The 24,540-nt window shown below is 34.9% G+C and overlaps 1 protein-coding gene across 7 annotated transcripts in view; it reads left to right on the top strand.

The window, feature by feature from the left end:
* Positions 1-24,540, top strand: part of TCF12 (transcription factor 12) — a 374,065-nt gene that overhangs the window by 162,989 nt on the left and 186,536 nt on the right. For all 7 annotated transcript variants that reach the window (XM_021094696.1, XM_021094708.1, XM_021094732.1 and 4 more), the window contains one exon: positions 12,234-12,336. In XM_021094696.1, the coding sequence (XP_020950355.1) occupies positions 12,234-12,336 (103 nt within the window). The remainder of the gene's footprint in view (positions 1-12,233; positions 12,337-24,540) is intronic.

The following is a 24,540-nucleotide window of genomic DNA, read 5'->3' as shown; positions in this document are numbered from 1 at the left end:
ATTCTGTTCCCTAGACACATGAATACCATAAAAGTCCCTCTTTGAGTGATTTGGTTTGCTTATATTCACATCTCATATGTATTTCTCAAACTGGTGAAGGAGTGCTCCCCCTCGGTGGTTAGGCAGCTGATGGAAGGGAAAGCTTCACTTAAAAGCAAGAAGGTTGACATTCATGCAAAAATGAGTAATGGGTCTTTATAAAGTGCCATGAAAATGGGACTCTCATGTATTTGGAATTTAAATCCTTTGATCTTCATAGCCATAAAGGCTAATCTAGAAGAGAAAATTTCTTTAAATACATCCTTGAAATGTTAACATATGGATAGGGAATACAGTGATTCTAAAGCTGCAGTTGTGGGATATTTACAGACAAATATATTTTTAAAATGCCTTTTACCCCACCCCCATCTTCACAAGGAAGAAGCGATTTAACAGCCTATAGGCGTTTGGTTGCATATTTGAGTGTGCATGCATATTTTGGAATTTGTTCTTTACTTTTTTCCTTAAGAATTTTTAATGAGGCTATATTATTAAAATGTGGCTTTAAGTTTCTTATCTTACAGGGTGACGCAATGAAAAGCATTCATATAAGAGATTAAGCAGAGGAGTTCCCGTCGTGGCGCAGTGGTTAACGAATCTGACCAGGAACCATGAGGTTGCAGGTTCGATCCCTGCCCTTGCTCAATGGGTTAAGGACCTGGCGTTGCCGTGAGCTGAAGTGTAGGTCACAGATGTGGCTCGGATCCCGCGTTGCTGTGGTTGTGGCTGTGTGGCGTAGGCTGGTGGCTACAACTCCTATTAGACCCCTAGCCTGGGAACCTCCATATGCCGCAGGTGCAGCTCTAGAAAAAAAAGCAAAAAGACAAAAAAAAAAAGAAAGAAAAGAGAGATTAAGCAGAGTATGTCTTATAAAGGGAAATTGCTAACCTTTCATATCTACTACTGTACACAGTGCTATAATGCTTCCTAGATATTAAAAAAAAAGTGAATTAAATAAGGCTGTGGATTTCAAGAGGAAAGATCAGTGGGGGTTTTTGTGTTTTTTTTGTTTTTAATTTAATTTTTATTTTATGTTGGAGTATTGTTGATTTATAATGTGTTTCAGGTATACAGCAAAGTGACTGAGTTATACATATTCATATATTCATTCTTTTTCTGATTCTTTTCCTTTTAAAATGCTTTTTTTAAACAAAACTAAAATTAGAAGCTTTTTCAAAAACATTTTAAGTGCTATGTCAAACTAAAAAATTATAACAGTTAAAAATGAGGAATTGTTCAAAATCCAAGAAAAACTTGCTTTATTATTTCACTAAGCTACTCATTTAATATTGTACTCTGCTAAGAGAACCATGCTTAGTTTTCAGAAGCCCATTTATCATTAAAAATTCATCTCTAAAAATTAGGGTTTTTTTAATCAGATATACTGAGAGTATTTACACCTACTTCTCATATCTGATGGTGATGCCTTTCTGTTTTTCTAAGGAAGTCCTGACATCTCAGCTGCCGAGAATGCAGCAAGAAAACTGTATGTATCAGAGAACAGGGGCACTACCTTCTTTTGGTAGTAAGTGGAAATAAAAATTTATTTTTTTGCCCTTGCTTTGTTGGAGTATGCATATGATACTTGTGGTCCTTTAGCCAGTTGACCACATGAGTTTTGAAGATCTGGGACCTGAAGAAGGAGTTTTTTTTGTTTTTTGTTTTTTTTTGGTTTTGTTTTTATTTTTGCAATTTTCAGTGCCTTACAACTAGGCCATTCAGATGCCCCCTTTAGTTTATTGGAGTGGAGTTACACAGTTTTTCCCTCTAGAATTTTTCTCTCCATTTTTTTATAATGAATATTAATTTCTAATTATAATTGCCAAGTATTATCATAAATTCCATCTTACCTGGGCACTCAACTGCTGGTCCTAATGGTATAGAAATTTGCTTCCAAGTTTGTTGGGCTCTCTGTTTGCATTCTCTGTGGGAACTATATTAGCATCACAGATGATTGCTGGAGTTTATTATCACTTTGGACAAGAGGAATGTTCTGCAGGAGGAATGAATGTCTGTATTTGATATCCACTTACCAAAGGAGATTTTCCATTTCCCATTTTGTTTACTTTTTCTCCATCAAAGTTCACAGGTTCAAAAAGGTCTCAAAAGCTGTTATGACTGCTTCTACTCTTTTGAGCACAACTAGCCATATTGGGTTGTTTAAAATTTGTTTTTTCCCCATTTTCCTGTTTCTATTCCTTTATCACCTATGAATTACTATTCAAAAAAATATACTTTTCATTTCATGTGGCTCTAGCCTGATATTGGCCATTCAGTTCACAGTAATTCTGGGGAGGAACAATTATTTCTAGAGAGGCCATGGTGGGCTCTGGAGTCAGATGCCTGGATTTAAATTCTCATTCTGCTACTTAATGTTAGATATCAGGTGAATTATATAAATTTTCTGTGCCTGTTTCCTTATCTCTGAATAATAGTTTATGAATAATAGTTCATGGGATTGTGAGGATTTGTACAGTTCATGGGATTGTGAGAATAGTGAGTAAAGCCCTTAACTCAAGTTCTGTCAAGTAGTATCATGAAATGTATGTTCATGCTATTGTTAATGTTAGCATAGAAAACCTTAAATTAGATAAATTGAATGAAGACTTGGTTATTCCTAGAAGGAATCACTGACCCTTCAACTATGGCATATTTACGTTCACCTTTAGGGAAATAAGCCTAGGCCAGTGATTGAGCACTCATGTGAACCATTTAGCAAAGGTACATTGTTTCATTATTATGCTTTTAATTTGGGCCTATTATTAAAGATGATTGGCTTTATTCATAGGGGCAGGAAGAGGTACTATAAATGATGTGGCTCATTACAAAATCCAAAAGTATGGCCCTACGTATCCTACCAGGATATGCAGTACTACTTTAATCATGAACTATAAACTTTTATGTCTGTGAGTCAGAGTCTAAAAATCAGCACTATCCAACACTGTGCCATGGCTATAAGGGCCCACACAACACTGGGCATCAAGACAAGATACCAGCAACAAACTAAAATATTATCTTACTTTCTTCAGATTTTGCTCTGTTGACATCTGGAGTAATGGATACAGTTTTAAGTACAGAATCGTAAGATTAACTAAGGATACTAATGAAGATTTAGTTCATTTAACAAATACTTCTCGAACATTTATTATGTCAGAGGACTACCTTTGTACCAAGCCAGACTATTCGTATTTAGTGCAGTATATATAAAATGAGGAAAATTGTTAGTTTGGTTTATTCCTAAACTAACACCCTGACTTTACACATATAAAGGATTTATTTAAAGATCACAAAATTAATTCAAAATGATGTTGTCCTACTTGTTTATTTTTGCTTTTAGTGTTAAACTAAAAAATTATTGCCAAGATCAATGTCGAGCTTACTATCTATACTTTCCTCTAGGAAAAACCATTGTTTGTAGTTAGGTGCTATGTTCAAGTCTTTAACCCATTTTGAGTTAATTTTGTGTTCTTTTAATATTTGGAGCTAATTTTTTTTTAAATTAAGTGTTGTTTTCCTGTGTTCTTACAAACAGCAGTCCTTTTGGTACTGCTTATTTATATAACTTTACAAACTAAAGTAGCAGCATTTTTGTTGGTTTACATTTTTACCCTGGAATTTTTTATAGAAAATTGTTACAGTATAGATAGGTTAATAATTTTTTAATAAAGTAATTGTTTTACTCCCTTTTGTACCTATAGTAGAAGAATGTTTTCACTTTTTTTTTTCTTTCTGCGGCTGCACCTGTGGCATAGAGAAGTTCCAGGGCTAGGGGTTGAACTGGAGCTGAAACTGAGGCCTGCACCACATCACTGAATCTGAGCACCATCTGCAGCTTATACCATGGTTTGGCTTGCAGCAGTGCCAGAGCCTTAATCCACTGAGCCACAATAGAGACTCATTTTTTCATTTTTTTAATGTATCATGTGTTCATTGGTTTGTGATTTTGATGTGTGCATTGCAAGGGAAGTTAATATTCAAAATTTGTAAGGCGGATGTTAGTTGAATCCCAAAGACCTACTCTGCTTGTGAACTTTTATTTAAACATAAAGAGAGTGTAGAATTGCACAGTCTAAAAGATAGAGACCTGAAATACAGAAAAAGTTTGCCAGAACTTAGTCTCTTAGAAGCACCAAAAAGATTTGCTGTTCTTTATTAAACTTAATGTTGAGGAATCATAATTAGCAACAGAAGTCATTTATGTAATATAATGGTACAAAAGAGTGGGAAGCTTCCTGCCAGCACTTGATAATTGAGAGTTTCAGTTTGTTTTATAATCTTGGTTACTCTGAGCTTTAGTTTTTTATTGAGACCAGTCTTTGCTACATTTGCCTCATAGTGTTCATTTTATAATTCCTTGTAAATTGATATGAAATAGGCAGCATTCTTATTAAACCCAGTTCTTCATTTTCTGAGCTTTAGCAAGACATTCAACCTCACTATTGTTTCTTCATTTGTATGGTTCATAAGATGAGTGTGAAGTACATGGTGTCTTAGGGCTCTAAAATCTCATCTATCCCATGAAACACCTAGATTTAGTAGTAACAATTTTTACTTTTTCTATTTCAATATACTTTTTCCCATGAGGTCTAAAGATATTTTGATTTCTTAACATAGAGAATGGAGTTGAAACAGATAAAATACAGAAGGCTTTCTGCTTGTAAACTTTCAAAGCTGCAGGCCAGAGCAAGAGAACCACAACTCTGATTGCTTCTAACAGATGATATTAGCAGTTACTTGGATAAATTTGTGAGCATGACTCAACATAGAACTGAACCTGTGTGATCTTTTTAAAGTGATCCTTTAGGATCTTATGCTCAAAAGTATTTTTATGTGCTTTTGCTAATTCATATATCCATCATATATTCTGATGATCCTTTCCACCTATAAATGATTTTGGTTCTTCCTCTCCTCCCACCCATGATAATTCAAGACTTGCTCTTTAGTCTGGGGTTATAGTAGTCTACAAAATTATTTACTAGCATTCATAAATAAAAAATGTTACCTGGAGAGATTATTCATCCTTTCAATAAAAAAACTCAAGCACTTTCATACATGCAAAGTCCTGCGCTGGTCTCTTTTGGAATAATAAAGAGGAGTAAAATGTTGTCGCCTGTGGATCTAGATGACAAAATCCAGATATATTCAGTTAACGTATTGAATGTTAAGTAGCTTTTTCAGATGTAGACCTGATTTATTAACAGCAAGCATTGTTTATTTTTCATTCATTAAATAATACATTTTATTAATCACATACTGCATGACTGTTAATGTACTAGTCACTAGTGATAGAGTAAGAGTGACATAGGCTCAGTCACTGTTCTCAGTCAATAAACTAGTTGATCACATCAACTCACTTGTCTTTTTCATAGATGCATTTAACTGAGAGACTTTCAAGGATTTATTTAAAATGTGAAACTTGGAGTTCCCATCATAGCTCAGTGGTTAACGAACCCAACTAGCATCCATAAGGATGCAGGTTCAATCCCTGGCCTCCCTCAGTGGATTAAGCATCCGGCGTTGCCCTGAGCTGTGGTGTAGGTCGCAGACATGGCTTGGATCCTGTGTTGCTGTGGCTGTGGCTGTGGTGTAGGCTAGCGGCTATAGCTCTAATTGGACCCCTAGCCTGAGAACCTCCATATGGTGTGGCCCTAGAAAGACAATAAATAAATAAATAAAATGTGAAACTTGAGACATTTATTTTACTAATTTGTCATGGGGGTAAATGAAGAAATATAATAAAGATTTTTTTTCTCTTTTAAACTTTGTTATTTCTCCTTATTTTTATTTCCATTTTACTTTCTTTGAGATGTGACTACTTATTTACATCAGGCTTCATTCAGAGCTTTCTGGTGGCTTATGGCTTTTGGCTGATTCTACTAATTTGACCACTTAGTAGCTATAAGATTTCAGTACGTTGTCTGAAATCTTGTGGCTCTTTGAATACCAAAAATCTCTGGTTACTTATTCATTCCAATTAAATAAGCTAGTGACTTATTTTTTTAATTTTTATTTTTTTGTCTTTTTAGGATTGCACTCATGGCATATGGAGGTTCCCAGCCTAGGGGTTTAATCACAACTGTAGCCGCTGGCCTATGCCACAGCAGTGCCAGATCTGAGCTCTGTCTGTGACCTATACCAAAGCTCACAGCAACACTGGATCCTTGACCCACTGAGCGAGGACAGGGATCTAACCCACAACCTCATGGTTCCTAGTCAGATCTGCTGCGCCACAATGGGGACTCCTTTTTTTTTTTTTTTTTTTTTTTTTTGAAGCGAGTGACTTACTAACTTTCATTCTGCTATTATTGGGTGTTCTATGGAAAAACTGATTGAACCTTTATAATTGCTGGTGTGCTGCAACATTTTAAAGATTTAGCAACTGAAACTTCCATCCATCTGTGATTTATTGAGCACCTGCTATGTATGTGCCAGCCATTGTTCTGAGGATGTAGTTGTGGAAAAAAAGAGACAGATGCCAACCTTTCAGAATTTGTAAGACATAACAATCTCTTACTGAGATGGTAACGGCTAGTACAGATTGTTCATTTACTATGTGTCAGGTGCTTTTCTAATTGCTATATATAATAACTCATTTAATCTTCATAGCAACCTGTGAGGTGAATGTTAATGATAATAATAATAATATGTGAGTACTCACATATTATTATTATTATTTTTTTTTTTTTTTGTCTTTTTTTTGCTATTTCTTGGGCCGCTCCCGCGGCATATGGAGATTCCCAGGCTAGGTGTCCAGTCGGAGCCGTAGCCACCAGCCTATGCCAGGGCCACAGCAACGCAGGATCCCAGCCGCGTCTGCGACCTACACCACAGCTCACGGCAATGCCGGGTCCTTAACCCACTGAGCAAGGGCCGGGATCGAACCCGCAACCTCATGGTTCCTAGTCGGATTCATTAACCACTGCGCCACGACGGGAACTCCACATATTATTATTATTATTATTCCCATTTTACAGATAAGGAACCTGAGGCAGGAAATACTACTTTACTTCAAGTCATACAGCTATTATGTGGCAAAGATGGAATTCAGGTCTGCCAGTATGGCTCCAGAAAGTCCACATTTATCCACTATACTGTACCTTGCAATTTTAATAGTAATTATGATGTAATTTAAATGGATAATTAAATAGGTAATTTCAAAGAGTGTCAGAGTTCCTGAATATAACTAGGAACCATGAGGTTTTGGGTTCGATTCCTGGCCTTGCTCAGTGGGTTAAGGATCCAGCGTTGCTGAGTGCTGTGTTGTAGGTCTCAGACAAGGCTCCAGTGCTGTGTTACTGTGGCTGTGGTGTAGGCTGGCAGCTGTAGCTCCAATTAGACACCTAGCCTGGGAACCTCTATATGCCACAGGTGCGGTCCTAAAAAGCAAAAAATAAATAAATAAATAAATAAATAAATAAATAAATAAATAAATAAATAAATAAAAAGTGTGAACAGTAATATGATGGAAATACTTGCTGCTTTGGGAACTCAGAATGAGTTTATCCTGTTAGAGTCAGGGAAAGCTTTTCTTAGAAGTAAGTCTTTACTGAAAGAGCCTTTCCTCCCCATTTCTTTTTAACTATTGAAAATAATTGGAAAGAGTAATTTAAAAGAGAATCAGACAGTGGTTTTCATTTGAAGAAATAGCAACATAGGTTAGAAAAAATATGTCTTTTCTCAACTTGGGCAAGTTCTCTGGTGATTATACTGTATTTGTTTAGTGAAATAAATCTTCTAAACTATTTTAAAAATTAGGCAATGAAAAAAGTTGTGCTTTTGAGGAGACAAATATGTAAATAATACTGCATGCTTTTGTTTTGATAGAACTAAAAATTTGATTGATTATGTATAGTTTAGTTTAAAAATTGTAGTAGCCTTGCTTGATTGCTTAGAATCTGTTGTCATAATATGGCAGAGATTAAAGTTTCTAAATTCTGTACCATGAAATGAATATAGAGAAACGTACGAAATACACTTTAAATTTCATGTTTCATAATATCAAAACATTTATGAAATGTGTATTTATAGATGGAACTACTTATAAATTGCAATTTAAATTGTAATTTAAAGTATAGAACTAAACAGTTTTTGTGAACTCTGTATGTATTAACTGATTTTATCAGTAAATACTCTTGAATACTTTCCATTTTTATAATTAGGGCAAGAACTATAATTTTTGAGTGTGTATTTGGAAATATTTTTGTGGTTAGTAGCATACTTTGGCTAAAAGGCTACTATAATAAATAAATCTGATAGTATTGCTCTTGTCCTTCATAATGCAGTTTATCATCTCATGTATGAAAATCTTATTTTTATTAATGGCTATTTTCATTGTAAAACCATTTTACAGAATTCAGGATCTTAATTATGTGCTCCAGGGGGGTAGGTTTGACCCCCTTTTATTAGCATAGTAATGCTCTATCAATTCAAAATGTGCACCATGGTAGTTCTGTATTTAATGATCTCACTGGTTTACTTTTCTTTATATTTAGAATTGAAATAGCATTTATTTATCAGTACCATTGACTGATCTACTTGGGTGCCATTTTAACAGTTGCTTGGCTTTTGTTCCTTTCTTTTTACTCCAAACCCTCCTTCAGGGCAGTCACCTTTTGCTCATTTTCTCTTGCCCTTTGATATTCCAGCTAGTCGCTGCGTTATTTTGCTTCCTTTTTGCTATTCTGTCAACTCTATCCTGCATTTTATTATGCCCTTCCTTCCTTTTCCCTTTCCTACTTAGGGGCATCCATGTTCTTTGCTTAACTATATATGGTAGTTAAGGTTATTAAACTCTTGGTCAGCCAACCCATTTCCTTCGTTAAGGCTCTGTTTGACATCTATCTTCTACTTTAAACAGATGACTAAGTACCTATATACATATAGATATTTTGTTATTCTGATTGTTTTATATTTTTTGTTAACTGTGGTTCATTCTCCCTTATCTATACTTATCTAGTGTTTTAATATAGTTCTAGTTGGGAGGGAAATGGGGAACCCAGCCATGGTCTTTGTATACATGAGTGTTTCCTTTCTGTATATAAAAAAGATCTTTATTTCCAGATTGTCTAGGTTCTTTCTACTGGAAGTGTGGTACATGGACCAGTAGTGTCACCATCACCTGTTTGTTAGAATGCAGAATCTCAGGCCCCACTCAAGACCTTATGCTTCTTAATCTGTATTTTAACAAGATCTGTAGTCAATTGATATGAACATTGAAGTTTGCAAAGCACTGTTCTAGGTTTTATTCAGTTGGTTGACACTGTTTACATGTTGACTGATAGGTACCTGTGTACTTTTCTGTAATTCATCTTATTTAAATGTTTGTACATTATTTTGTTAACTATTCATCTTGGTTCACCAAAAGTTACATTCTAGATGGTTATCACTACTTCTAATAGGCAGCAATGACAAGAATAATCTTATACAGAAGCCACCTCCAGTTTTAAGTGAGGTTTTGGTATATATTAGATCTAAAACTATCACAAGCATTTTAAAGTCCAGTTTTATTGTTCTACCTTCCACCATCAGTTTGCATGTATGGATGAAGAACAATCCCTTTCTTTTAGGCTGTGGCTTTTCAAAAAAAATTACACTAAGATGAATGAACCTTTGAGGTGTAAGAAACAAGATTCAAATTTCTATTTAATTTTTATCTGACATGAGCAAAATTTCAACTTAATGAAGTTTGAAATACTGGTTAATGGTATATGTATAATCATGATTTATGAATAAGTAGAGATAGATAAGGGCCCATATTCAAGTCTTGCTTGTTGGTGGTGACACGGGTTTATACATTCCTCTGTGGTACAATATGACCATCCTAGATTGGGAAATAAAGTTATAGTAAATTCTGTATTATACCCTGCCATATGTGGGTACACATGGGTAAGGGACAGTACTTACTATTATGTGTGTATGGTTGATAGTAAATATGTTTTCTGAGCACATATTAATGGAGGCTTAGAGATGGATCTTCTCTATGCTAAACTATAATATATGTAATATATGAAGTTAATACACCAGTTGTGTAAAGCCATTTGATACTCTAAAACTTAGATGTATTTATATACTTGTGCTTAAGGAAATAGTTTAAAATTTTATCAGTGTTTTTATAGTTATGTAGGGGAAAAGTTCTTTCATTGTTCTTCAAGAATGAAAACTAGAACATGCAAAATTATTTTTTTATTATTCTTCAACATTCAAATGAAGCGTGAGCAGTGCGGCAGACCTATGTAGACATATTTCTGATTTTTTCTGTCATTTTTTAATACCATTATTTTTTATCATTTTTTTAGTAATGCTGTTGTTTCATGATGGTAAACAATATTTCAGTTTTTTGTAGGGTCAATGGGAGGGAGTGGCAAAGTGAAACACTGACATGCATAGGAGATAGTGGGACGTCACTTAGCACTTCAAGAGTGTTAAATTTTTAGCAACAAAAGTAAACTCCAAGGAGTGACCTTAGCTGAGAGCAATTCTGTTTTGTACATAGCTCTGCTGAATGTGGCTGTGACAGACAGCACTGTGGTTATGGTTAGTAGAGGACACCCCTTGTAGTCATAACCAAGTTGTAAATGTCACCAAGATTCTTCTTGAATGTCTCTCACATGTGTATCAGTGATTCTAAAGTAGATAAAAATGAAACAAAGATTCATTTGGGAGTTAGCACTCCCAGAAGATTAGTTTTAAAACAGAATAGCAGAAGGAATTGTGACATGCATCTATAAGCAATTGTAATGATTTGACAGTCACTTAGCCCTCAGTTTTAGCCCTTTGGTTGAACTGACAGCGTGCCTGCAAAGATAGTGAGGCCTGTTTCAGCCCCACTAATGTCTTCTTGAATGTTAGCCTGCAGTCTGGGTAATGATAAATGTTTAGTGATTGATGATTTTTATGGTCCCAGGGAATTCTGGGTGGTTTCTGTGAGCAAGGGCAGTTTTGTTCTTGTTTCGGCCTATGGTAGGATTTTCTGATCTTTACTAAAATCATAATAAGTTTGCAAAGGAATAGATACCACCTACAGTTTTAATTAACTATGGTTCAAAGCCTTGTTTAGCAAATATATGAATTTGGAGGTGATGCTGTACTTAGCATGTATAAGAGTCTGAGAACCAGAACAGTTTTTAATCCACAGAGCTTTTGTAACACTTATTTGTAAATATTGGTATCTTTTTTGCTTTTTTGCTTCAAAAAAACATGTTATAAGTTATAAGGATAAATTTAATACCAGCTGTTGTGAAATAATAACATTAATGTTACTGTTTTCATGGAGTTAGCAATTTCATTTTTTAGATTCTTAAGAATTTAAATTATCTTTTAAGTGTTTTCCTTTTTACATGGCTCAGTTTCTATAGGATTATATTTTATTACACTAGTATTAAAAGAAATATAAGCAGGTCTTCTTTTGCTAAATATTTGTTTGCCATTTAGAAAAGGATTCATTTCTAGTATATTGATTTTGGATTATTTTTAATATTTTAAGTAGAACTTGTAACTGCCCAACCTTCTATTGGTAGGGTATGGAGGCAGAGAAAGGAGGATAGAGATCAACATTTTCTTAATTTGCTATAACCCAGAAATATATTTTCTTAGTTTATCCTTTAAAAAAAAAAAAAAGATTTATAGAACTTTTCTTTTGGATGGAAAAGCCCCATGCTCTCATGAGGCTAATATTCTTTAAAATAGATAAAGAGGGAGTTCCCGTCGTGGCGCAGTGGTTAACGAATCCAACTAGGAACCATGAGGTTGCGGGTTCGGTCCCTGCCCTTGCTCAGTGGGTTAATGATCCGGCATTGCCGTGAGCTGTGGTGTAGGTTGCAGACGCGGCTCGGATCCCACGTTGCTGTGGCTCTGGCGTAGGCCGGTGGCTGCAGCTCTGATTTGACCCCTAGCCTGGGAACCTCCATATGCCGCGGGAGCGGCCCAAGAAATAGCAACAGCAACAACAACAACAAGAGTAGTCTTTAAAAAATAAATAAATAAATAAAATAAAATAAAATAAAATAGATAAAGAAACTTTTTGACTTTAAAATCTTAAAAGCAGCATTTCTCTTTAGTTTTTCAAGTAATGAATCGGGAACCTGGTTAGGAATGACCATTTATAAGTCTATATTAATTAGATGAGTGTCATTATGCTCAATTAGCAGGACTGCCAAATAATCTCTAATACTCTGGTCTTTTTTTTTGTCCTCTAGGGTTTTACAGACAGCCCTCATTACAGTGATCACTTGAATGACAGTCGATTAGGGGCCCACGAAGGCTTGTCCCCAACACCTTTCATGAACTCAAATCTGATGGGTAAGTTGGTAATTCTCTGACAAAGCCTCTTTGGTCGGAGACATTTTTTTATCCCATTGTCCAGGAAGGATGCATAAGTATCTAGAAGAAAGTTCCTGAGTTTCTAGGGGCATCTGGCTTGCTTTGTTCAGCTCACCTTGAGGGTCCTGAAGTGTGGGTCCTTCTCTTAGAACATTATTGTCATTGCTATCAAAAAAGGAAGCAGGAATGTTTTAAATGTCAGTTTTGGCAGTGTCTTAACATCAAGCATTATATGTTTTCTGCTTTCTGGGCAGAGAAGCATTTCAGAGACATGTGTTTGTAATTTACTATTTGTCTTAACAATTGCATGTATATAGTAATTAAAAATATGGCAGAAGAGTGATTTTACTCTTGTTGGAGTATTTTTTACTCATGTTGGACAATTTCTTTTGACAGTATTTGGTCAAAACTTAATAGTAAATTTAAATGTTGAAGCATTAGTTTTAAGCACTTGGGTTCATATTGGGACTTTTAAAAGTTTTCTTCTGTAGTACTGAAGTTGTATTTTGAAGGACTTTAGCTACCACCTAAACCTGGTTATTATTTTTAGCAAAACATTTAAGGTTAGCTGTTATCCATATCTTCCTCTACGTTCTGCAAACCAACCCTCCCTTCTGCTCTCTCCCTCCCCTTTTTCATATCAAAATTTATAGCTATTTAATCTAAAATGATAATCCCCCAATGTTTCCCTTCCAGTTTGGATGCCACTTATTTTCTGAAAGGATAATTTTAAGTTTTTGCAGTACCTGTTTCAAAAGACTCTCTGTTTTATGACATTATTTTTCCTTCTTGTTTATGTTCAGGCTGAGCACATTACAAAAGCTTTATTTAATCTGTTTTACTGGTTGTCAGTGGCGTCGTGTTAATATGAAAGGTTTGTGTAATTGACATTGATTTCATTACTTATTCTATTTCTTAAGGACGTGACCTATATTATGATCTTAGAATTGTCCTTTTAAGACACAGCCATGCTAATCTAAGTGGATTACTCAAATCCAAAATCCTGGTGGTCTGCAATTTCTTTATAAATGCTTTTGCTTTGCACAGTCTTTGTTTATTTCCCTTATCCTCCGTAAAGTATTAGGGAGACAGATTTTGATGCTCTAGTGTGGATTTTGCCCAAGGCAGTTACCACCTGAATCATTGAGTATGACGTAAGAGTAAAAAATCTAATCAGTGATAAAATTTGTGTTTAAAATGGCAATTTGTTTCAACATAAATGTAAATGAAAATCCAGTATTAAGTAGTATTATCATTCCAGGTAAAAATCAGAATTAAATTTAGAACAAATAAATTATCCTTGCATTTGCACAGGGAAAACTTTCCAATCTATTTTTTAAATTTTCTGTTGAGCTTACCATCACAGTAAAGTAGATGTGACACTCCAGATAATTTCCTTCTGTAGTATAACTTTTCTCCAAGTACCATTTCATTTATAGTAAATGTGATAGAGCTAACTGTAGTCAGTGTTTTTGTAATTTCAGACTGAACTAAGCTTTCTTATTAATTAGGGCTATAACTCTTAGTTGTGAAGAAGTCAGAAGTTATCCTTTATGTATTTATGTACTTACCTTTATTCTTAGCTCACAGAGATGACTCTTAAGTTCAGTAGATTTCATCAGTAGTACAGCTTTGAGCCAGGGTTACTATTAAAATTGTGGGGATAAGTGTGGGAAATAAATGAATTCTAGGAAGTATGCGTGTCAGCCATTTGTTCTGAGCAGCTGTTGACTAAAAATATATATGTAATTCAGTTTGAGGTAACATTTTCTTAGTTGGAGCAATTATAAGCATGTGCTTTGTTAGTTTCTTCAGTTTGCAGATAATTATTAGAATGATTTCATTAGTCATCCATACCCTGTGTATAAAATCATAAAATCAGCATCTAAACTCAGTCTTAAAAAATAAAACTCAGATTCATAAACAGATTGATCCCTTCACAGTACAAGTGAGAAAAACCTGTGTGTATCTGAACTGCATTGTACAGTTAATTAGCTACAGCTATACATTTTCATTGTAAGTTTTAACTACCTAATCTTAAAAATGTTAATTTACCTATAAAAAAAGGAGAAAATGCCCCTGAAAAGATTAGGCAGATATGTTCATAAGGATTTCAGTGGTCTTGGCAATATCTAATTTACTACACTTTCTTACTATATTTTCAGTAAAAATGATCAAATGAGATATCTAACAATTGAGTCTAAGCAATCTGCATGACAGTAGCTTTTGGAAATGAATGTCCTTTAAATTGTGGAGCAGCTCCATATAGCAACAAGAAATCCCACATGATGTGAGTTGAGGTAACTGAACTTTTAAATACCCCCGAATGTGGGTTTATAGCACTCAGTATAAATTATAGTGGATAGATTAACTTTTTTAGCCATTTGATAATTTAGGGGAGTTTTTAGGCTAAAAGTTTGCATTGTTAAAGCACAACTGAGACATGTAGGCAGTATTAGAAGCTTTTGAACTGTTGATACCTAATAGTCATAATAGGTAAAAACTTCAAAGTGATGCTGTGAATGATGAGTGCTCAACAACAGTTAAAGCTAACTAGGAAGCAGTACCATATTTTATCATTGCTGTCAACATGTAAAAACACCATTTAAGGGGGGTGGAATTGTATGTCTCTGGAATGTTATTTTTCGTATTATGTTCAGTCGTAAGCACAATTTGCCTGAAGAAATAGTGGATTGTAAAGTGCCACTGTCTTTCATGATGAAGCTCTCAAACACTTTAATGAGTTTGTACATTGCAAAAAAATGAGAAATTTTGTCTAAAAGGGTTGATAATGATTCAATAATGAACAAGTTCCAGCAGAAACATGTACTTCTGTATTCATTTAGGTATTTTGAAGTGTTCTGCACAGGAAGTAAAGCTATTATGTTGAATCAGTTAGTATTTCTTTTTAATGAATTCCAGAATTATCCTTTTGATTTGTCAATAAGGAAAAGAGGGCTTTTCTTATGTTTCAAGTGAAATGAGTACATCCTTTTTGGCACATCACTAAGTAATTAGCGTCAAACAGTTCTGTTCTCTTTTAGTAAAACTGCAAAGCTTTGATAATAGCAGTGAATTGCAGTAGTATCACCAAATAGTCTTGTTTACTTCTAGCCTCTTCCAGCTTTGGTGCATTTCTCCACCCTTGGGCCCTTTGTTAATTTCAATAATATTTACTTTCCTTTACGTTTGTTGATTAGTTGTGTTTTTGCTGATGGTAGGACCAATTTATTAATTGGACATAGAAACAAATTATTTCGTAGAATTGCCTACCTTCAATTCCTGAGTTACTGTGGAGAAAACTACTTAGGTATCTGTCCCTCCATATCTAGCAAAGCTTTACTTATTTCAGGATGTGTGTGCATGTTTTGTCTTAAGATAGTACCTTTTTTCTTAGACCTTCATTTATATTCTTTTCTGGGACCTGTTTTGCCTCTAGAGCTGTTTTGTTCATGTTTTATCTTGTAAAAACTAGAAGCAACTAGAGATGGTATAGGAAAAAATACAAGGCTGAGAGTTGAAATCTAAATTTTAATCCAGATCCTGAAACATAATCTTTACCTTTCAGATAAGGTACTGCTAGGTAATCTCTCTCTCTCTCTCTCTTTTTTTTTTTTGTAATGCTAAGTAATCTCAAAGGTCTTCTGCAGCTCTATAATTTTATAATTCTATAATCTCATGTATCTAATATAGATTCTATAATCTCATGTATCTAATATCTTTTATTCAGTGCTGGAAAAGTCTGCAACTAGAATTATAATTGGTGTTTTGCAAATGATAAAACTGAGGCACAGGTAAATTGTGTTTTTTCTTGAGGTCACAGAGTCAGTAAATGGCAAAACTGAATTTAGGACCCATGTCTTGTTACTCACCATGTCTTGTTACTCAAAGTTAAGTGTTCTTTCTATTAGGCACATGAGGCATATAAGGTACTTGCTCTTTCTATCTAATGGCTTCAGGGTTGTACTAGCTGAGCATTTTCCTCAACTATGGCTACCCTTCTTGATAGATGACCATGAAAATAAGTTCCATGGTGTCATAACTTTGGAAAGCATTGTATCTCTTGTGCCCTCTCTTAGGGATTCAGATGATGCTTTCGAATATTAAAGACTGTGGGAAATGGGGGGGGGCTTACTTAAGTTTTTTAGCCCATTGCATTCCAGATTCAGAGATTGCACAGAAGTCTTTTGGTAGAAAACAAACAAACAAAAAAAGCAACATTAGCCTCTGGGGAACTAGTTTTCCATGGAGCATACCCTGGGACATGCTTTTATATTGTGATAAGGGAAAAATAAGAAATAATACATGAAAGTTCTTTGAAAGGAGAATAGCACAGGGTTAATAATACTGTTGCATGTATTTTTATAACTCATTTTAGGTATCTTAGCTAATTTAATAGGTTGGGTTCAGTTGTTCAACCTCTGTTTTATCAGTACTTGGCTTATAAACAAACCAGTTGTCCTTCCATTGCTATTGGAATCTATTTGCACAGCCCTACCCTTCTTCTCTACTTCAGAGTTTAAAAGGCTCCTCTGTTAATAGCTATTACATTTTATTTTCATTTCATTGTGGATTAAATAGGTTTCTTTGGGCTTATCTGGGAATTTAAAACCAAGAACACTTTTTTCCTATATATTTAGTATCTCAAATAACCAAATTTCAAAGAGAATTCTTTTGTGTACTTGATCCTGTCTACACTATACTTTATGATTACTCCAGAAGTCTCCTAGGATTACCAAAAAAAAAAAAGTAGAATCAGCATTTTTGCAGTATCAAAGCATTATAGAAGTCTGCCTCAAAAGATTGCTAACTTTGATGTACAAAAATTCCTTCATTGGAGAGAGAATGAAAAATGATTATAAGTGTGCTTAGAGGAAACAATATGGCGTAATATCTGGTTTGACAGTATTTTCATAAAGATAGGATCTTCATACTTTCCCAGTGTTTTGTTAACCCCAAGTTCATTAATCTGCATTCTGTCATCTTTGAATGCTTATAAATACAAAATGTTGGGACTGGGAAAAGCTGGAGGGAACCAGACTTAGTTTTGAAGAAATCAAAACTATGGAAAATTAAATGAGTAGTTAATTAGGAAACATGGATCCAACCCTCTTGATTCTAACTTAGCTCACAGCCCACTTCTGCTACACTGCTTTTTTTTTTCTTTTTACCTCTCGTGTTCAACCATTTGTTCATTTGTTCCTTTACTACATGATAACTTTTATATCTTTTTCTTCCTCTTGCTACTGCTTAGACTCTTCATTAACCAGTGTGAAGTATTGAGTACCTGTTTCTTTCTCCTTCATGTGTACTGATCCATGCTGCCCTGTATGAAAATTCTGTATGGGAGAATATAAAAGTGAATAAAATTTGGTCTGTCGTTATCAGTGTTGTTACATTAGTGTGGTTGGGGCAGTAATTTCAGTAATTATTTTACATGATAGCATGTGAGCAATACAAAGAAATTCTTACAGAAATTCAAAAGAGATTAAGATAAGGCACAGGCAGAGTAATCAGGAAAAGTTTTATTGTGGAAAAGCATTTAATCCAGTATATGGCAAGTGATAGAAGTTAACTTAAAACTTTTATGTTCAACAAAAAGAGGTATTTATTGACTTAGATATCCCAAATGGCTAGGAGTAGGTTGATTTTAGGCATGGTGGATCCAAGTGTTCAGTCACTGTCATCTGATCCTCCTCTTACACCTCAAAAATGTTGAGAGAATGATATAAAACTGGAGAGGCAAATTTGGCACAGAGCTTTTAAAAATGGGGAAGGGTACTTATCTCTTGCTGTATATTTCTAGGTCCTTCACTCCAGTTTTTCCACTGTTTTACATTGTCCCTTCTGGCTACCATATTACAGGTTACTTTATTCCTTAGTGGTTTGGGATGTTTTCTTTCAACAGAGATAGGCATTTTACTTGTAATACTTGTTCCTGGCAGGATCATTTTTTTCCATGCCCCTACCTACCCTACATCCTCAGCCTGAAAAGCAACCCCTTTTCATAGTTAAATTGATTTGATAGCTTTCTATTCCTATTATAAGTCAGAGATGAGCTAAGCATTTCTTTTCTACCTAGGCTGAGAGAGACCATACTAACATCTCACTTTGAAAGAGGCGCCAGAGTTTCAAGAATACTCCTCTATAGACCCAGGTCCCTTTTATCTAAGAGAAATTAGTCTCAGAGTGAATTATTTAAGAGAATTAAATAATTGCTTAAAAGAGAGACCAGTTGTAATTACCTTCACATCTCAGCCTATTTCTTTAATTTTTTTTCTTACAAAATTCAGCCTTTGCTTTTTATAGCTCACGTTTTCTATGACTTCCAAGTTGGGTTTGTTTTGTTGTTGTCATTTGGTATTTTAGGTTTTTAAGAATAGTAGAACTTGCTATTCTACCTGTATTGTAGGGCATTCTCATATATAGGCAGTGTTTCTATGTAATACTGTCTTCTCGAAAAATATTTTTTTGACTCTTGGCATGTGCATGGTGTAGAGTGGTGAAGTATGGAACAATCATTTGTAAATTACATACTTGTTTTTTCACTTTGAGAACATCTCTGGAGGGTTATCAGACTCCTTGGGTTGTATGAAATTTCTAGGGAGGCACAATTAAATGCAAGTGGAGTTCAAGGCCACTTTGCAGCAAATTAAATCAATTAGTTTTATGTACAGCTATAAATTTATTAACTTATTTTTTTCTTTTTTGTCTTTTTAGGCCCTCACCCTCAGCATATGGAAGTTCCCAGGCTAGGAATGGAAGCATTGCTGCAGCTGACAACCTACACCACAGCTCATGGAAACGCTGGATCCTTAACCTACTGAGCAGGGCCAGGGATCGAACCCGTGTCCTCATGGATATTAGTCCAGTTTATTACTGCAGAGCCACAGTGGGGACTCTAATTTTATTAATTTCTATTACATATTTTTCTATAATGATCCCTGAGATCAGAGATTAGCAAACTTGTTTGCAGGAAGCCAGAAAGTTAACAGTTTAGAGTTTGAAGCCCAGAAGGCAAAATCAGTGATGTTATGTAGGTACTTATATAACCATTTAAAAATGTGGAAAAACTATTCTTAGTTCATGGGCTATAAAAATAACAGTTGGTGGCCTGCATTTGCTCTACAGGCTGTAGTTTACCAATCTCGTTCTAGATAATTTAACAAAAAACTTCAAGCAGTAACAACAATAAAACAATTTTCTGAATAGGTAATAAATCATATATGTGAAATTCTGTGGAACATACCAGGGTTGTTTTGTGGTTTTGTTTTTTTAATATCCAGGCATGATGGTTGTGGTGGTAGTGAATTATTTCTAAAAATTCCAAGGCTTCATTGCCTCTATACACAGTGGTAAGTTACTTATTAGGTGAGTTGTTTTCCTCTTTATTTTTCTCTTCAAATGTTTTCTATAATCAGAAAATTTTTTAAAAATCTAATTCTCAAAATGGTAATTTAAAATCCTAACTATAGTAAATTACACTAGCCACATTAGGAGAGGAAAAGGTGAAAATTAGGCAGCTTGGTAGAGATGTGGCAGTGGGGCTGCTCTTCAGAGAATAGTTGCAAAGAAGAGTCTGTAGAGAGAACCTGTGATGAGAGGAAAATGTGAGAATGGTGCGATCGTCAGAAAAGGACTGTTGCTCTGGTGAGAGTCTGCACTCCCAACTGGGGTATCTCCCCAAAGATGTGTGCAATAGCAATATTATAATATTTTCTAGGCTTGTATCCAAACAGTTTTTGTAACATAAATGTAAATTATGAATTTTGGTTGCAGTTTATAGAATATATATTTAAAACTTTTCTTGGACAGGGCTTAATGTTTTGTGTTTGAGAAAATTTCTGATTTGATAATGCTATTCATCTTGAATTTAAGGCTCTCTGTTATCTGAAAAATTTAAGAAAATGCAGTGTTCTGTTTATGTTATAATTTTTATAAATGTTTTCTCAGGTTTACATAAAATTAAATATGCTCACACCAAAGAATTCCCATCCACTTTTTATTTTCCTTTCATACAGGCTAATGGTTTTGAGGAAATTAAATTATGCAGTCCTTTGATGCCAACATTAAATGCAGAGCATTTTTACTCTGGTGTTTAGATAAGATAGGAGCCCATTAAATATATGCTTTTGTTTTAATTCATTCTACCATAAAATTTCAATCAGATGCCTTCTTAAAAAATTAAGTATTATCTTTAGGTGTTTTACAAAGGTACTTGAAAACATCTTCAAGTACTGGCATAATAGCAGATGTCTGCTTGTAATTTACGTTTCCCTAGAGATACTGGTGGGATACATGTGTATATATGCACTGATAATTTGTGTTGTTGTTATGTGTATCCACTTTATCTGTTTATATATTTTTTAAGAATATGTCTCTGATTCCTTTGGTCATCTTGCTGCACAAAATAGTTGTGGGACATTGCAACTCATCTGAACTCCCAACTCTTTTCTTTATATAGTGTGATTTTAACTCCAGTTTACCATGATACTTTTAGAAGGAAAACAGTGCCCCAAACATACTTGAAGATGAATTTATATACAGTGTGTCTCTATATAGCTTCACCAGTAAGGATTTTAACCTAAGGATGTAAAGGAAAATACACATTGGGAATGTAAAATGATACAGCCATTCTAGACGACACTTTGGCAGTTCATTATATAACTAAAATGTGATTACCATGCATCTCAGCAATTGTACTCATTTGTCCTAGAGAAATGAAAACTTTATGTTCCCACAAAAACTTGAACATGAAATGTTCATAGCACCTTTTTTGGTGATAGCCAAAACTGGAAAAAATCCAAGGGTCTCTCTATGGGCAAATGGTTAAACAGACTCTGGTACACTCATCCTTTGGAATACTATTCAGCAATAAAAAGAAATGACTTATCAACACAATAATTTAGATTGGTCTTGAGTTAATTAGGCTGACTGAAAAAAAGCCACTCTCTAAAGATTACATACAGTATGATCTCATCTATATACTACTCTTGAAATAGCAAAAGTATAGAATTGCACACAAATTGTTGGTTACCGGAGCTTAAGGAGACAGATAGATGTGGTTCTAAAGGGCAACAGGAGGATCCATGTACATGTAACTGTCCTGCATTGTGATCGTGGCGGTGGATATGTGAACCTACATTTGTGATAAAATTACATAAAACCAACCACATGTTTGTGCGTACAAATTTTTTAAAAACTGGGGAAATCTGAATAAGATCAGTAAATTGTAGCAATGTTCATATCCCAGCTGCTATATTATCACATGGAGGAAATTATGTGAAGTGTGCATAGGCGCTCTCCATTATTTCTTATAACTGCATATAAATCTGTAGTTACCTCAAAGTTTAATTAAAAATTATGTATACAACTAGATGGCTGAATGTGTAAATAAAGTGATTGAAGGAAATAAAAATTAGAGTAGGTTAGGGAATATAGGAGGGAAGAGAAGGGTAGGGATGTGCAGAGATTATTTTTCTAGAAACATTTATAATGAAACTTAGACCAAGATATTCACCCTGGTGGCCCATTTAATCATTGAAAACCCATGTGTTTCTAAGGTGGGACTCCCTCTTGAACTTTTAATTTTAAGAAACTATATAACTCTAATAGGTGATATTAGCAAGTAAGAAGACTCTGTCAACATTTGTCCTTCACTTTGTGGGCACAGGACTGTTGTACTTTTGGGCAATAGAGAGTGGGAAATATCAAAGGCCAGAAGCTTTACATATGTTCTTGAGGACCCCAACAATTTGGGAACATTTAAAAAGCAAGATAATCTATGTTTTAGAATTGAGTATTTACATGGAAAAAACAGTGGCAAGAGGGCCCAGAGTAAAAGAAAGGAAGTAATAAGCATCCCAAGGGAAAATACTGGAAGATCCTAAAGTTAATTCTTTAGTGATGCACTTCACCTAGACCTGATCCTTGACACCCTTCTTTCCCAAGAGGCTAAGCAGAATGGTGCAACAAGTTTTGACTGGGCCCCTCGTCACTTTTACTTGAGTGAGAAATGAGATTTGAGGATTAAGTTAACTACCATATAATAACTCAGATGTGCAAAATTCCCTCTTCTCCTCTAAAATGCTAATCATACTTGGGAAACTCTTCTGCAATGTTCAGTTTTTCACTAAGTCACAGGAAGCTGGCTCCATAGGAAGAGTTTGAGAATCTAGGTGAGACTCTTCAGGTGATTCCTAGGGTTAGGTATTTTAGGAAAACAACTCCTTAGAGGGAGTTTGGGCTTTTATAGACTCTTGTAATTGTGGGGAAGAACTGGAGAGGGTTTTTGGAATAGAGAAAAACATCAGTAGGCTAATTCATAACTTCCCTTTGGAGTTTTAAGGTTTCTACCTAATTTGCCAAATTGTTTTCTAAGCTTTTGAAGAAGTCTTATTTATGTATACAAAGAGCCAATTATAAATTTTCAAAAACCTGCATCTGTGTTGTCAGGAATTTTGTGTCATTTGTGAAAAACAAAGGCTATAATTGTGGATCTTTTTAAATGGCAGTATAAGTATGGTGCGTTATAAATTAAGGTTTTTAGAAATATTTTTTGAATGATTAGGATTAGAAATGTGGATGAGTCCTTGGGGGCAGATTTTTTTGTATATGTCAAAACTGAAGTAAAAACAAACCACCCCTTAAAGAGAGTTTAAGATGAAGTGGGTAAAGCTCAAATTTCCCTCTTTGCTTCATTGTGCCAGTTAATCTGGCTGTGGGGTATATTTGTCTACTGTGAAGACCACTGATGCATGCAAAGCTGAACAGAGTACAATTTTTCCCAGTGGGTCTTCTTTCTCTGGGCATTTGTAGCTGTGCTTCAGTGTGTGGGGTCAGCTGGGAAAAACTAGAAGGGCTAAGATGTCAGTTATTGCAAAGATGGTAAGATCTTGCCTTAGGAAGGGAACAGGACAGCTGATCTTTTAAAAATAATATTTCCTACAAGGCAGTTAGTTGGAAATATGCACAGTAGTAATGGTTATTAGTATTTTTGAACAGGACAGTCTATTAAGTTCTACACTATTTAATTAATAGTTCTGTAATTCTTCGTAGTGGCTTTTCTATAAGAATATTAGAATATTTATATCTCATAACATCAAGTATTTTAACTTCTGTTTAGTTAATTTGAACCTAGAGCCTAGATTTGAATTATTTACTAATTAAATTTGTTCAGATTATTTACCTTAACCTGTTGTCATGTATAAGGTTTTACTTTTTTTCAAGATGTATGTTAAATACCACTATATATTACAATGAATAGAAATTGTCGAAGGTAGCTTAACTTGGCTTTCTAACTTTCTTCATAGATGATGTTAGTTTAAAGTTATGAAATTTATTTAATGCCATTTAAATACTCTTAATTAAATCATTTACATGTTATTGTAAATTGCAGTTTCACTTAAGTCAGCCATTAGGAATCCCTCCTCAAGAAATTATAATGGGCTATCAAGCAGTAAATAATGAATTAGTATTTTAATTCAAGATCCATGGAGTTCCCATTGTGGTGCAGTAGAAGTGAATTTGACTAGGAACCATGAGGTTCCTAAAGAAATTCTGAAGAAATGCTTATGCACTTGAGAAGCTGCAGTCATCTTTCTATGGTGTCTGTTACTTAATTTCCTCTATAACTAGGCTCTTACAAATTTGTTTTTAATTGGGGAAGGCGAGACTTTTGAATACAGAAAGAAAAAATGGAGGAGTACTAATGCGGTCTGCTGCCTTCTTTCCAGTTCCACAAACCTTTTATTATTATTATTATTTTTTTTTTTTTGTCTTTTGTCTTTTTGTCTTTTGTTGTTGTTGTTGTTGCTATTTCTTGGGCCGCTCCCGCGGCACATGGAGGTTCCCAGGCTAGGGGTTGAATCGGAGCTGTAGCCAGCGGCCTACGCCAGAGCCACAGCAACGCGGGATCCGAGCCGCGTCTGCAACCTACACCACAGCTCACGGCAACGCCGGATCGTTAACCCACTGAGCAAGGGGCAGGGACCGAACCCGCAACCTCATGGTTCCTAGTCGGATTCGTTAACCACTGCGCCACGACGGGAACTCCCCCACAAACCTTTTAATTGAAAAGGCTCAGCTTGTCTTTATAGGCTATTTTGGCTGGGCCTAGATAGCATGGATGCATTGGCTCTTGAAAGCTAAATATGGACTTGGTTCATCTCATACAAATGAAGA

Source organism: Sus scrofa, chromosome 1 (genome assembly GCF_000003025.6).
Source record: "Sus scrofa isolate TJ Tabasco breed Duroc chromosome 1, Sscrofa11.1, whole genome shotgun sequence".
NCBI lineage: Eukaryota > Metazoa > Chordata > Mammalia > Artiodactyla > Suidae > Sus > Sus scrofa.
The sequence above is the reverse complement of the archived record's forward strand: the minus strand, read 5'-3'. Positions and strand labels throughout refer to the sequence as shown.